The following is a 16,145-nucleotide window of genomic DNA, read 5'->3' as shown; positions in this document are numbered from 1 at the left end:
TGCGACAGTTATTACTCGACGAGGCGGAGAACCTCAAAGTGATAAACGACAACCAGTCGGAAGCAGTATTTAGAAGACCCAACAACAGATGACGAGGCGGAAGCCTATCTGATATCATTCGCAAGTGACCTCAAGAGAAGACGGAGACCACAACCGACATGTGCCATTGAGATCGCAGGGACACCAGTGACGGCCCTAATTGACACAGGGGCATCCGTAAACGTCATTGGCTGCCAATAATACAAACAACTGAAGCCAAAGCCAGCGTTAACCCCGGCAAATGTGAAAATCCTAACATATGGAAGTCAGAAGCCATTACCTCTAAAAGGAAAGATGAAGGTGCAGGTCAAATCCGAAACTCACAAAGTCACCACAACGTTCCACGTCATAGACCGAGAGGCAGACATCCTAGTAAGCAGCCACACGGCTGAGGACCTAGGGCTGGTGGCGTTCGCTAACGCAGTTAAAACATTGCGGAACGATGATATCCTTGAGCTGTTCCCACAACTCTTCAAAGGCCTTGGGTGCATGAAGAGGCCTCCGATAAAATTGCACATTGACAAGGCCGTGAAACCAATTGCCTTACTACACCGCCGCATACCTTTTCACCTCCGGCCGCTCGTGGAGCAAGAGTGGCAGAGTTTAGAACAGCAAGGAGTAATAGAAAAGGTCACTGGACCAACGCCATGGGTGTCGCCCATGGTCATTGTTGAGAAGCCGAAACAACCAGGGAAGATCCGCCTCTGCATCGACATGCGCATGCCGAATCAAGCGGGAGCGACATCTCACCCCAACAGTCGATGACATCCTGGCTGATCTCAATGGCTCCAGATGGTTTTCAAAGCTCGATCTCAATGCTGGCTACCACCAGCTGAAGTTGGTGGAAGAAAGTAGGTACATCACAACTTTCTCAACCCATCTTGGACTACGTCGCTATAAGCTGTTGAACTTTGGTATTTCTTCGGCAGCGGAGATATTCCAAAATGCAGTCAGAGAGATGTTGTCAGGACTTCAGGGGGTCCTCAATGTCCGTGATGACATACTTATAGACTCAGCAACGCTAGAAGAACATCATCGCCGTCTCCAAGTCAACCTACGATGCCTAGTTGACCATGGAGTGACACTCCACCGGGAAAAATGCCAATTCTTTCAAAAATCTATTGAGTTCTTTGGCAATGTATTCAGTTAAGATGGCGTACAAGTAGACCGCAGGAAATCACAAGCCATTCAGCAAGCACCGGCTCCTAACAAGGCATCGGAAGTCCGGAGTTTCATGGGCATGGCTACTTACTGTAGTTGGTTCATACCCAACCTTGCTACAATTGCCGAAACTCTAAGGGCTCTTACCAAGAAAGATGCCGCCTGGAAATGGGGAAAAGAAGAGGAAGAAGCGTTCCAAAATGTTAAGCAAAACCACCATGTCCTACTTTGACACTGCACGACGTACGGAAGTAATAGTGGACGCCAGCCCTGTAGGGCTAGGAGCACTCTTCGCCCAAGAGACAGAACCAGGGAAGTGGGCCCCACTAGCGTTCGCAAGCAAAGCGCTCACGCCAACCGAAGTCGTTACTCCCAAATTGAACGAGAAGCATTCGCCATCAAATGGGCATGTAACCATTTTCATCTTTATATCAGTGGACACCCATTCAAAATTGTAACCGATCACCAGCCACCACCAGCCACTACTCCCTCTGTTCAGAGGCACAGCTCCGCAGCCGCCCCCCAGGATCGAGAGGTGGGCAATCCAACTACAGCATTACCAAATGGAGATAGAATACCGACCCGGAGCCAAGAATCTGGCCGACTTCCTGTCATGACACCCGCCAGAGGATCTCCCAGAAGACAACGAACAGGAACAATGTACCGAAGAGTATATGCGCATGCTGTCACAATGGGCCTGCCCACGAGCCCTCACGATAGAGGAGATCAAAACAGAAACAGACAACGACGCAGTACTTCAGAAAGTACTAGAAGCCTTACACTGTGGATTGTGGGAAGGCTTCCTCCAAGACATTACAGGATGGAATGAAGCAGACCGAACCCGGCTGGGGAAAATGTGGAGAGTCCACGACGAGTTAAGCACTACCAACAGTGGTTTGGTGCTACGAGGGTCACGGATCGTCATCCCAATAAGCCTCCAGGAACGAGCGACAGTTCTGGTGCATGAGGGCCATCGAGGGACTGTGAGAATGAAGTCGCTGATGAGGGAAAAAGTGTGGTTCCCTGGCTTAGAAGCGTCCGTAGACACTGTAGTTAGGAACTGCCGAGCCTGCCAACTCACCAGCAGCCCAGAAGCGCCAGTGCCGGTGATAACAGAGGACCCAGCTCCCTCTCCATGGTCATGGGTGAGTTTAGACTTCGGGAGTTTCCCCGACAGAAGAGTGACTGCTGTCCTAGTTGACAGTTACACGAAGTACCCTCTCGTAGAAGTTATACCCTCTACATCGTTCAATTACCTGCAACCCGTTCTGGAGAAGCCATTCGCCCTGTTTGGTTTACCTCAAGTAGTGAAAACTGACAACGGGCCACCGTTCCAAGGAGGAGGGTTCAAGGAACTATTAACGCAGCTAGGAGTCAAACACCATCGCATCACCCCACAGTGGCCGCAAGCAAACGGCGAAGCGGAACGCTTCATGCGAACACTAAACAAAGTACTCCGATAAGCAGGGGCAGAACAATCTGATCCTGAAGTAGCCCTTCATCGATTTCTAAGAGAATACCGGAGTACCCCACACTGCACAACATAGCGGTCGCCGTGGGCATTGATGCTGGCTGGCCCACGGCGAGACACCATTCCAGTGGCAGACAGCTGGGTGCCAGAACCGTACAATCCCGGTTACACCCAATGCTGACTATCTGTGACTTAACAATAAAGCTAGACGCCAAAGAAGGGCCCAACCCCGAGTCATAGCTCCAGGATGTACCGTCCTAGTGCGCCACCGCCGCAGCGGAGGGAAATTCCTCACGATGTACGAGCCAGGACTGTGGCTGGTGCTGAACATCAACAGGACTGCCGTCACTGCTACGAAAGGAGGGGAGACCATCACCCGGAACATATCCTGGTTTAAGCGGGTACAACCGGATGATGCGGAACCGTCGCATCCCCCCCCCCCCCCCTCCCCCCGTGGCCTAGGTGACGAAGATCTTTCAAATGGTAGTCCGTCACTGCATACAGAGGACACTCAAAGCAGGAATCACGAACCTGTCATCATTTCACCAACAGAGTGTGGACAAGAAAACATCAGAGACGCCGGGTCAGAAGACATCCCGGTGAGAAGCCAACGTGACTCACAGAACCGGTACAGCCTGAGACCAAATCCCAGGCCGAATCAAAGACTAGCAGATTTCGTATGTTGACCCGTCGTCGACATTCTGTTTGGACACTGATTTGGGATGGGATGTAACGGTCTAGTCTCTCCGAACTGTGAGGGTCCCATGGCCCGGAAGGGCACCCACACTATGTATCAGTCTCTGGCCAGGCGTGGCCAGAGAGAGTTTAAATAAACGGGCGGAAGTCGCACGGGACTTCCGGCCCACACAGTAACCATGAGTGCGTGTCCACTGTATTAGCACATCCCTGCCTACCACATGCTGTAGGGACTTTACACTCAGGTGGCTCCAACGATAGTTCAGTGCCCAAGCCGGGAAATCTCAGAGCACGGCCTTGGCAGGGCCAGCTGCGGCTCCGATCTCGAGGCCGCCGCACCCACCAGCGTGCTGCATCTCTCTCGCCCGGCCGCCCCCCTCCTGTCTGCGGTCCCACTTCAAGTCTCCGATCTCACTGGATAGTTGGCACAGCTCATATTTTGATCGTAGTGAGACCCTAGGTCAAATAGCTACACAGCACCGGGGTCTGTCTGTGTGAGGACTGCAGGATTCTGTAGGATTATGCTCCTCTTGGCTGGAGCGTTACATAGACGTGCCTAGCTGGCTATCTCGGTTGGCCAAGCCTGCCCACCCCCGTCCCTTCCCCTTCCCCGGCTGACATGACCATTAAGCAGGCTCATTGTGCTGACAAGATAAAAACAAAAATAGCCAATATTCATGTGGGTGGCTTAGGAGCATTATTCCATTTTATTGGGATGTCTATTGAAGCAATCACTACTGAGATTGTGTGACTTGCCGTTAAGTGACATATTTATAAAACTTGAAGAGCCAGATCAGACTTTCATTTAATAATGTGAGTGCTAATAAACTCTGTATTAGTAATACCTGTTGTTTAGAGCACAAAATGGCAAACCTGCGAAGCAGGAAACGCGGTATAAAGGATGAATTTATTCATATTCTGTTGAATTCATAGCTTAAAGTGCAATTTTTGCAGTAAACTCACACTTGCTTAATTGAAAAGCGCCTTATGTAAAAAGAACCTCTTTACTATCTGTTATTTATATATATATATATATATATATATATATGTGTGTGTTTGTATACGTGTGTGTGTGTGTGTATATAATGCCACTCCTAAAGATTAACTTTTTTTAAAATCATTTATATACAGGCTGGAAGTGACGGAGAAAGCATTGGAAATTGTCCCTTTTCTCAAAGACTGTTCATGATTCTTTGGCTCAAAGGAGTTGTTTTTAATGTTACTACAGTTGATCTTAAGAGGTAAGAAAAACTTTTAAAACATGATTTTTCCCACGCTCCCTTATTTGGAACTTTTGTAGCTGATGGTATTTGTTCAGTTCACCCTAGCAATGTCTTTTATAGTCATCTTCGGAAACACAGTTGTCGATTTGAGAACATGCAGTATGTGAACTTGGACAAATTAAGACAAGTTGTCAGGCAAAACTAATTATCAAAATAAACTAAAGAGTTTTGATGAGTAAAATATGTATTTTTTTATTTTAAGGGTCTTGGTGTACCAGATCATTATTTGATATATACACACACACACACACAAAAAAAGCAGAGAACTCTGGGTAGTTCCAAAGTTTGTGGTTTGTGAAATATTTTCTATCGCCCTGTTTTATTAGCGACACATTTTTATGCAATTGTCAATGAAAATTCAATGCAATTTGGCCGTTTTTTGCCTTACTGTATGCTGCTTGCATATATGCTAGTTGCTCTGGTAAACAATAAAAATTGGTAAACTTGTATATGTATATTTTTAAAAGTGCTATGGAATCCCCACACGTGGGCGGGACTATTCAGAGCATACTACTTTGAAGATTTCCCTGCAAGAGAACTAGGTTTACAAGTGAGTAACTTTTCCTTTGTTGGTTGCTTGGGTCAAGTAAGGATTTTTCATCTGAGTTAGGATGTAATTTTATTTGAGGATGAATATTTTCCAGAAGTCAGACTGGATCCGGACATTTTTAGCAATCCCCTTGAACGTTGGTAGGTGGTGTCGTTTGGCTCCACGTGGCAGAATTGCCATTTTCCATGCTGGAATTGATGTGTACGTTTTGCGTGGAGTGCCAGACCTTGAACCTCAAGACCCTTGGTGAGCAGGCCATGAAACTCTTGGCTGCTCGCCATACAACTCCACGCCACTCCAAGTTCTGTTCGTGAAAGAACATTGTTTGTCGCGTCCAGGAAAACTTCTGGTAAGTCCCATACGAAGTAGCCAAAGAAGTTGAAGCGCTCTTAGACTTCTCCATGTCACTCCCACTCTTCTGATGATGCAAGAGAATGACACCACAAATCCAAGCCCTTTCACAGGTTGTTCCTGCTCAGCCGACGTCTGACACTGGATCTGCTCTGCATTGCTCCGAGTTTCCTCGAGGCGGTGTGACTTCAGCCCAACTCCATGAATACTTTGAGGGCATGAGCCCCATATTTCGGCCGCCGAACCCAACTTGCAGGCCTTAGGGCCCCATGGCCTCTGAAGGGTCTTCGACTGGAGCTCTGCCGGCCGGTCCACCCTCGGCACCAGTCGGCCCCTCAGGCTCCGTTGATGGATCCGGATCTGCTGCAGCTACTCGACCGCCTTAGGGGGTCGTTTCAGTGGTGCATTTCCCAGGGCCGCTGATGCCGAACCCATTGTGACTCCCGATTTCGATACGGAGCCAGGCTGGCATTGCATGATGTCGGCTCCTGCTCCCGCCAGGCCTACATGGCCTAAATCCGAGATGGAACCCAATTTCCCTCAAGGCCCCACTGAGGAACACAAATGGAAGCTATCTGATCCCTATGGCTATTCCGGCCCCCTAGCAGAGTCTATAGCCGATGACACCTGGTACGAGGACTTGGATGACGCCAGTGGTCTGGACACCTCATCGGACGTTGACCTTTCTCCTTCCACAGTTACTACAGAGGAAGAGGCTTCTTTCGCGAAGGTGGTCTGGAGGGTGGCTGAGGTCCTGGACCTGACGCTTTCCACTGTTGAGGTCAAGACTAGCGCCTTGAGAGAGGTGCTTCCGCCTGGAGTATCCTACTCCGAACCCTTATTACACTATTATGAAGCGCTCACAGATGTCCTGCTTGGGCCTATGCCCAGCCCTGCACAGGACCATTATTCACTGCCATATCCCCACCCCTGGGAACCAAGTCTTCCTCTCCCAGCACCCCACCCCTGTGGCCTTGGTGGTCCAGGCCTCAACCTCCCGGAAAAATCCTGGCGCTTTGCCTAACACACCATTAGAGGAGGAATTTAAGAGGCTGTATATTTTTGGTAAGATAATTTTCTATTCGACCAATCTGGCACTACAGTCTGTGAACACTGTGTGCTTATTGGGCCAATGTTCCTACACAGTGTGGGATACGAGTTCACAAGTGCTGCCTATGGTCCTGGATGAGGCCCGGACTATACTCTGCTACGCTATTTAATTCACCATTCTCCTCTTTGGCCTCACCATTGCCCCTTGGGTACTCATTAGGATTATAGCAGTGGCTGCAACACATCTGCGGAGGTTAGGGGTTCCAGTCTTTCCCTACTTCGACGACTGGCTTTTGAAAGTGGGATCGTTCCAGGCAGTTGTCTCCCACCTCCAGACTACGTAGAACCCCCTGCACTCACTGGGGTTCACTATAAACGTCCCGAAGTAACATCTGGCTCCATCTCAGATAATCACTTTTGTCTGGGCTGCTCTGTATAGAGTGCAGTTTCAGGCTTATCCTCCGGATCAGCGAGTCTAAGATATTCGGGCTATGATTCCAATATTTCAGGCTCTATCCTCGATTACGGTGAGACTGATTCTGAGAATGTTGGCCCCCATCGCCTCCTGCATCCTCTTGGCATATGCGAGCTCTGCAGTAGGATTTGAGGACCTAGTGACACAGCATCAGCGAAATCTCTCTGATCTACTCCAGACATCAAGGGGTACTGCAAAAGCACTGCAGTGGTGAATCACGGACTGCGATTGAGTCAGTGGCAGAACCCTTTCGCTTCCCCATCCAGATCTCACAGCGGTGACTGATGCGTCATTTCTGGGGCAGCCATCTAGGAGAAGTGGAGGTAAGAGGACTCCGGTCTCTGGCGGAGTCTCAGCTCCACATCAACCTGTTGGAACTCAGAGCAGTCCTATTGGCACTGGAAACCTTTCTTCCTTCCAACAAGGGAAGGCTTGTTCTGGTATTCACAGACAACACTACTGCCATGTGGTATTGCAATAAGTAGCGCGGATGAAGGTTTTGTACCCTGCGTCAAGAGGCCCTGCGTCTCTGGACATGGCTGGAACATCAGGATATTTTCCTGGTGGTTCGAGATCTCATGGGATCTTTGAACAGCAGAGCAGACAAATTCAGCCGTCGGTGCCTTACGGATCATGAATGGCGTCTCCATCCAATGTGGTGCAAGGTCACTTCAGAGATTGGGGCGAGCCTTGGTTAGATCTGTTTGCCACCACCGAGAATGTGCAACGTCCACACTTTTGCACGGTGGAGTTTCCAAGGCGGCTTTCACTCAAACACATTTTGTATCGCGAGGAGCCCAGGACTCTTGTACGCTTTTCTCTGATACCACTCCTGTGCAGAGTTTTCAAGAAGATCAAGAACGACTGGGCCCAAGGTATTTTATTATCAGACTGTACAAGGAGAGTCTGGTATCCCGAACCTCTGAGTATCTGTCTTCCAGTCAGGCTGCTTCTTCTCCTATTGAATGTAGGTACTTTATGGAAGGCAGTAACAACCTTTAGTAAAAAGGAAGGACGAGTGCGGAGCACAACCTTGTCCGGGTGAACAGACAGAAAAGAAGGTTTACAGGAAAGAGCCTGGAGCTCACTCGAGCGCCTAGTGGAGGTGACGGCAACCAGGAAAGCAGTCTTTAAAGTGAGTAAACAAAGAGGACAGATGTGAAGCCGCTCAGAGGGAGCGCACATCAAATAGGTAAGAACCAGATTCAAGTCCCACTGCAGCATCACAAACCGAATAGGAGGGAAAAGGTGAGTAACGCCTTTGAGAAATCTATTTACAACAAGGGACTTGAAAAGAGAGGGCTGATCAGGGAGCCTGAGAAAGGCTGAAATTGCAGAAAGGTAGCCCTTGATAGTGCCCCGAGCAGAGCCCTGCCGGGCCAAAGAGAGAAGGAACCAAAGGACTTCTGAAAGAGGGGCAGAAAGGGGATCCACAGCCTTTGCTGTGCACCATGCCACAAATTTGTTCCACCTGCAGGCGTATACCGATTTAGTGGAGGGACACCTGGCTGCCAGAATGACATCACAGACTTCAGGAGGCAAGTGAAAAGGAATCAACTGTCGCCGCTCAATCTCCACCCAAGGAGGTGTAGGTTGGACAGTTTCGGGTGGAGTACCGTCCCCTGCTGCTGCCACAGAAGATCCTCCCGAAGAGGCAGTCGGATTGGGGGATCCACGCTCATACTGAGTAGCTCGGGATAGCAAACTCTTCGATCCCAGTCCGGAGCCAAAAGAATGACTTGGGACGGTTGCGCCTGATCTTCTTCAGCACTCTGGGTAGAAGTGGTACAGGCAGAAAGGCGTACAATAGACTGCAACTCCACTCGCGACGAAAAGCGTTGCTGAGCGAGCGCAGCCTTGGAAATTACAACGCGCAGTACTGATGACATTGTGCATTCTCTTCGGTGGCGAATAGTTCTAACCAAGGCTCACCCCACTGTTGAAAGAGACCTTGCGCCGCCTCCGAGTGAAGACACCATTCATGATCCATCATGCACCTGTGGCTGAGTTCGTCCGCCCTGCGTTCAAAGAACCTGCCAAGTGTTGAAACACCAAGGAAATGCCTTGATGTTCCAGCCATGTCCAGAGATGCAGAGCCTCCTGACATAGGGTCCACGACCCTACCCCGCCTTGCTTGTTGCAGTACCATATGGCCGTGGTTTTGTCTGTGAACGCCTGCACTACTCTCCTCTTGAGACAGGGAAGGAATGCCTCCAGTGAAAGTAGGATCGCCCGGAGCTCCAGAAGGTTGATATGGAGCCTCGACTCTGCCTCTCCCATGTGGTCGCCCGACCCCAGGAGGGACGCATCCGTCACCACTGTGTGCTCCAGTTGGGGAAGGGAGAGTGATCTGCCGGTGACCCAATGCTGGTTCGTAAGCCACCACTGCAATTGTCGTGCAGTGCCCTCCGCGATCTAGACGTACTCGACAGGTTTCCCTGATGCTGCGCCCACTGAAACTTCAGGTCCCACTGTAGAGCCCGCATATGCCATGATTGGTCAGCAGTATGCAGGAGGTCATGAGGCCCAGCAGCCTCAAGGTCATCGTGACCGAAACCCAGGACAAGGGCTGAAAGATCGGCATTATAGCCCGAATGTCCCGGACTCGCTGTTCGGGAGGATGAACCCGAAAACGCGCCATGTCCAGAACCGCTTTGATGAAGAGGAGCTTCTGAGAGGGAATCGGGTGCGACTTCGGCACGTTGATGGAGAACCCCAGCAAATGCAGGTCGGCCATAGTCTGGAGGTGGGAGGAGACTGCCTGGGGCGAGCCCGCCTTCAACAACCAGTCGTCGAGATAGGGGAAGGCTTAAACCCCTAATCTGCGCAGATGAGCTGTGGTCACCGCCATCACTTACGTGAACACCCGAGGGGCGCTGGTAAGACCAAAAGGGAGCACGGTGAACTGAAAGTGCTCGTGGCCTACCGTGAACCGCAGGTAACGCCGGTGGGCCGGCAGGACGGGGATCTAAAAGTAAGCGTCCTGCAAGTCCAACGCTACCATCCAGCCTTTCGGGTCTAGGGCAGACAAGACCTTAGCGAGTGTGAGCATCTTGACCTCCTTCTGGAGGAAGCGATTTACGTTCCGAAGGTCCAAGATGGGACGCAGGCCCTTGTCCTTCTTTGGAACCAGGAAGTAGGGGTAATAACAATCACAACCTACTTCTGGCATCGGATGGCCCCCTTGGCCAAGAGGGCCGCAACTTCCTGCTGGAGAAGCGCCAAGTGATCCCCGGACATGCGGTGTTACTGAAGTGGCATGGCTGGAGGGGAAGTCTCGAAGGGGAGGGAGTAGCCCCTTCGGACTATCTGTAAAACCCACCTGTCCGAAGTGATGGTGCGCCAGTGGGGGAGGGGATGGCGAATCCTGCCGCCCACTGGCATCTGATGGGCCTGAAACTCTGGATTAGGAAGGTTTTGAGGCAGTGGTAGCAGGGGTGGTAGTGGACTGACCCGCCCGCTGGCCCCGTGACCCACCTCGGTGGGTCCCACATCTGCGGCGGCGCTGAGACTGTTGCTGCGCAGGCTGTGGCTCTGAAACACACGTGTTTGGGCACCCCTTCCTTGGCCACGAAAGGAGCGAAAAGCAGAAGCCGAAGGAGTGCGCGTGGCCGAAATGCCCAAGGACTTGGCCGTAGCCCGCAAATCCTTAAAGCACTCCAACGCACTATCCACTTTGTTGCCAAAAAGGCGAGTGCCATCAAAAGGCATGTCCATCAAAGACATCCCCGGAAAAGCCAGTCGTCCTCAGCCAGGCGTGACGACGTAGCACCACTGTCGTGGAAATCGCTCTACCCAGAGAGTTGGCGGTGTCAAGGCCACAACGAATCATGAACTTGGCTGCATCTCTCCCCTCAGCAATAGCTTGGGAGAGCACTGTTCGGGCCGCCTCCGGACACTGAGGCAGCACTTGCACCACCGTATCCCACACAGACCGCAACCCTGAACTGGCGGAAGAGAAAATGTTCTTTCCAAACTGTTCCGGTTTCTTGGATTCCCTATCCGGAGGTGCGGAAGGGAATGCGCTCGGGGATGCAGATGCTTGGACAACCAAGCACTCGGGGGTTGGGTGTTGGGAGAGGAAAATGGGGTCGCCCCTGTGTTGGGCCTGGACTAGGTGCCTAAAACAACATCGGAAAGTGCATCATTAAAAGGCAGCAGAAGCTCTGCAGAGGAAGATGCCGGCCGAAGTACTTCTGTCAGGCGGTTAGTCCTGAAGGCCACTGTAGGGAGCTCGAGGTGGAGAGCCTCCGCTGCCCTACGTAACACCACTGAATAAGTACCACCCTCCTCCGTAGCCACGGTAGAAGACAGTGCCAGATCTGGAGAGAAATCCAGATCACCGGCATCCTCCAAATCCGCTGCCCAGTCCGGGTCTAACTTGCATTGGGCTGCGAGAGGGTCTTCATACCCCACCTAGTCCTCCCCGTCCTCCATAACCTGCTGGGCAGGTGGGAAAGAAGGAGGGGGATGGAGAAAGGAATAGAAATTCCCCATCGGTGTCGGAATCGGCATCGATCGACACCGATTCGGCACAGTTTCCATGTCGGGGTGGAAGCCGGGGAGGACTTCGGCCAGGGGGGGCAGTGCCGTAGACGTCAATGTCAGTGGAGGTCATATGAGGTCAACCGACATCGGCTGGGATCCATGCATGGATCCATGGGGGTCTCACGGCGCTGAGGCCTAAGCTATCGATGACGTCGGGTCCGGAGCCGTCGACAAAGAAGAGCGAGGACCCCCAGTTGGACCCGCGGGGACCGAAGGCGGGCCGGCGGTGCCCGACGGGCCATGGCTGACAGAAATTCCTGCAGCTGGGCCGGAGTCGCTGACGGACCCGGGAAGGGCGGGTAGGCCGTCGGAAACTGCGTAGGCTCCGCCGGAGCTGCGGGGGTGGCACCACCCACACCCTCAACCGTGTTGCGCGACAGGCTAGGCAATAAGCGACGTCGCTTCTTCAACTTCTTGTGCTTAGTCTTACCTGACCCGAGTGCGAAGACTTCGAGCCGACTCCCAGGCCTCAAGCAACTTTCGGGACCGCTCCCGCAAATTTTCGGAGCCACTGCCCGGCATTCAGGGCACGACGTGGAGCCGTGGTCGCGCCCCAGGCAGTAGAGACACTCGCGGTGCAGGTCCGTCATCATGCTTCGCAAGACTTGAAACCGGGCATCCCTATACACCAGGAGTCAAAGACTCAAAAGAACAGAGACAAAAAGTCCCAAAAATCTCAGTCAAAAATTGACTGGGGGTACCACTCTCTCCAGATCTGCGCTTGCTGGCACGGATAAAGAAAGAATGGACGTCAGCGCGCGAGGGCGGCTTCTAAGTAGCTGTCGCGATGTCATCCCGGCGATCACGATGGACGCAGAGCCGCACGACGCCACCTTCCGCCGTGCAGGGGTACTGCTGACGAAAACTTTCCGGATCCAGTCTGATGCCTGGGGGTAATTCTAAGGTAAGGAATCTATCACTAACGTGTCTTTCAGATACGCTGACCTCAGTTCTTCACTGTTTTTCAGCACCAGAAGCTAACTGAGGAGGAATGACTAGTGTGCCAGGTGAGATCCTGAAGGATATCTTCATTTATAAATTACATGCAGTTCGCAGAGCGGGAAGGGTGAGGGTGGGTAAGGAATCTGCGGCTAGATAGAGCCTTTACCAGATATGGTGCTATGAAAGGTAACTAACTTGTTCATCTGATCGAGACTTCTACCACAGATTCCTTACCTTAGGATAGATACCAAAGTAATCTCTCCCTGGAGGTGGGTCTGTGGACTCTGTTACACTAAAACGTGTGCAGCAATGCCCCCGTGGCTGCCTGACACATATCCAGAACTGGGACCACTTTCGTCAAAACAGTGGTCGCGGCTTTAGCTCTGGAATAATGAGCTCCTAGGCCCTCAGAAGGCTGTTTTTTAGGCCCTGCGTAGCAAATTTTAATACAAAGGACAATCATCTGTAAATAGACCTTTTGAAAACTGCTTTGCTTATCTTCGCACCCATAAAATCAACAGAGTTGATCATACACCCGGAAATCTTGGTGCAATCGATATTAAAAAAGATAGGGCTCTTTTTGGATCCAGATTATGCAGTCTCTCCTATTCCTTGGTAGGATTAGGGGGTGGGAACGAAGAAAGTAGGCAGAGTGATGGTCTGCCCGTTGTTGAAAGGAGTATATAGGCACCGCACATGTCATTTCTGGTGCAAAAGATGCCAACAACGCCATGTGAGGCTGTATGACACCACCTACTGGCACGTAAGGGGATTACTCAAAAAATTTCCTGATCCAGTCTGACACCTGGGAAGTATTTCAAGGTAAGGAGTCTGGTGCTAGAGAGTCTCAACAGATAAGGTGTTCCCAAAGGCAAGTAACTTAATCTTTTGATCTTGATTAGCTGCTTTAACCACATCCATGCTCAGGACGGCTCCCGGCCGTCATGAGTCACGGTAGTCGTGTGCTTATGATGGCCGGGAGCAGTCCGACCGTTGCCGCTTCCGCCCACACGTGGCAAATTCCCCGCCGGGCGAATTAATTAGTGGGCGGAGTTCGGACGGCTCCCGGCCGTCATGAGCACACTCCCACCGTGATATATGACGGTCGGGAGCCGTCATGAGCACCGCGGCGCCACGCCCAGCCCCCCCTCGCACCGCGGCGGAATTTGCCGCACATGGAAGGGGTTAAGGCTCAATAATGGATTGACAAATTCAGTGACATGAAATTTATGTCATATTCCAAACAAGTGGGCTTGATCTTATTCAGGAGGATTTCAGTGTTACTGTTGTCTTTATAGAACATCTGTTGACTGCTATTGCAAAAGAATTCCTTCACCAGTTTGGTTATATTTATTCTTTGAGTTTTGGCTGTGAACACCTTAATATCCTGAATTTTGCTAATACAAAAATATTAAAACCTTTGACACTACTTTTCTAGGGAATGTGAGATGGAACGAGCTTGGTTAATTAAAGAGCAAATGGTGTTAAATAGTTCTTTCAATTTTTTCCAAACATACTCAATCTTATGTTAATATAATTCTTTTTCACCTGAAATATTTTTTTTTTATAGTTCCTAAGTGAGCGTCTTTTCCCAAATATTCTCTCCTGAATTATTTTTCCTTTAGGTGGCCTCAGGCCTTAAGTAAAGCATACTAAGATCATCTCATTTTCATTAAATCCCATTGGTGAGCTTTTCCTTAATTTTTTTAATTGACCTATCCTATTGCAGAGAGGAAGTACTTAACGTATTCTAATCCTCTTTGCATTACTTTGCATGGATACACGGAATATGAAGCTGATATTTTAATTTTTTAGGTCTCGCCTGCGCAGCGCGCATGCGCTGCATAGGAGACGTTTAGCCATCGTGCAGCTCTTTTTCAAACCACATACTCGTGCTTATGGCGGCATACGCCTTGCGGGTGTACGCAGCGGCGCGCATCAAGCAGGAATATGTGCTTTGAAAAAGAGCAGACTGCTATCTTCAGCGCGCGTGCACCACTCGCGGGTGCACCCCTCCGCCTCTCTCTCCTGCTGCAGCGCGAGGCGCGCGCGCTTATTTTTAATGTTCTTTTTCTCCTTCAATGCCTAGCATTTTTCTTGCAGCAAATAGTGGTCTTCAGTTTACGTTGCTCTCCCAAAATTTCTTCGTATTCCGCATCATTCTATTAAAAACTCTTGCACCCGTCTCCTCTTGTCTATCGTACTCGCACTTCTCCCTCCCCGGCCCAGCTTCAGTGGCTTCCATCACTATTCAGCGTAGATTCCATCATCTCTCTATTGTCGTCAATGTCTATACTCACATGCCCATCTTATCTACGCTCCCGGCTCTCTAAGTGTACCTTCTTGCTTTCTTCACACTGTCTCTCAATTCAGTCTTCCTGTCTCCCAAACTCCTTGTGCAAATTTGCACGTTTCCATTTTTACACCAGACTTCTGGAACATTCTTCTTAACGCTATTCGCTCGGGACATACCCTAACTCTCTTTTTAGGAAAGTTTAAAGGAACTCTTGCCTACTGTAGCAGCGTGAGAGTATCCTGTAACATCTCTTGAGATTAGATGCCTTTATTTCTGCCGTTTTAAATAGTGCGGACTCGGCTTGAAGGTACTGGATCGCTTTACATGAGGACCAGGTACATTACACGAGCACATATTCATTGTTGGTAGGCATAGGGAGATGAAGTCATTTGTCCAGAATCACAGGGTTTTGAGTCGACACGAGACTCGAACCTGGTTCACCAGTTCCAAAGTCGGCAGCTCTGGCTTTACGCCACACCCTTATTCAGTACTGTGCAATGCAAGGGCAGAATGCGCTCTCTCACGGGGCAATCATGTAAACAATGTTTTGGAAATGGCCAGCCTTGTTTAGGTGACTGTCCACATACACAGGCAACAAGAGACCGCTCACATTTAATTTCTGGTCAATGGGCTGAACACCATGACTAGACAAAGGATGGGGGAGGGGCCGGCTTTGAAGCTGGGGAACCAGGTTTGAGTCTCTGCAGGGAGGCTCAAACATCCTGTGATTCTGGGCAAATCACTTAATCTTCCCGTGCCTAAAAATGAATGTGTTAGTCTGTAATTGGTGCTCATCTAAAGCGCTCTGATACCTTCGGGTCGAGTTTGCGCTATATAAAACGTCAAAACAAAACTGATTTCCCACGGTTATTCTTCATACTATACTTCATACTGCTGCACAAAAACACTCATTGTGCAACCTGCATATGATCAGCAGGAGCACAGCAGTTCCCATACTGATTTCAATTAAAAACACAGGCCAGCATTTAACTCGCAGAAACCAATGTTTAGCAGTCCTTCCACTGACTTCCAAAGAAGCACAATATTTAGTCAAAAATTAACTGCACAACAAGGTTAAAACCAGCATTGGCATAGCCAATAGGTCTCGCCTTTGGGACCGTATAAGTGTTTAGCCATGCAACAGTTGATGTTGTTGCACCAGGGATATTGTGCTGCATAACTAAATACTTCTAAGGTCCCAAAGGCGAGACCTGTTGGCTATGCCAATGCTTGTTAAATTTGGCAGTACCTCCCACTGCTTAAATTGGGTTAAGTCAAATCAT

At 50.3% G+C, this 16,145-nt stretch overlaps 1 protein-coding gene across 1 annotated transcript in view; it reads left to right on the top strand.

Moving 5' to 3' along the window:
• The window catches only part of CLIC4 (CLIC family member 4), a 286,715-nt gene that overhangs the window by 82,576 nt on the left and 187,994 nt on the right, over window positions 1–16,145 (top strand). The window contains exon 2 of the mRNA XM_085647822.1: window positions 4,499–4,608. Coding sequence (XP_085503948.1) covers window positions 4,499–4,608 — 110 coding nt within the window. The remainder of the gene's footprint in view (window positions 1–4,498; window positions 4,609–16,145) is intronic.

The sequence above is a fragment of the Triturus cristatus genome, chromosome 3_2 (assembly GCF_964204655.1).
Source record: "Triturus cristatus chromosome 3_2, aTriCri1.1, whole genome shotgun sequence".
Taxonomy (NCBI): Eukaryota; Metazoa; Chordata; class Amphibia; order Caudata; family Salamandridae; genus Triturus; species Triturus cristatus.
This window is presented reverse-complemented; position numbering and strand designations above follow the sequence as displayed.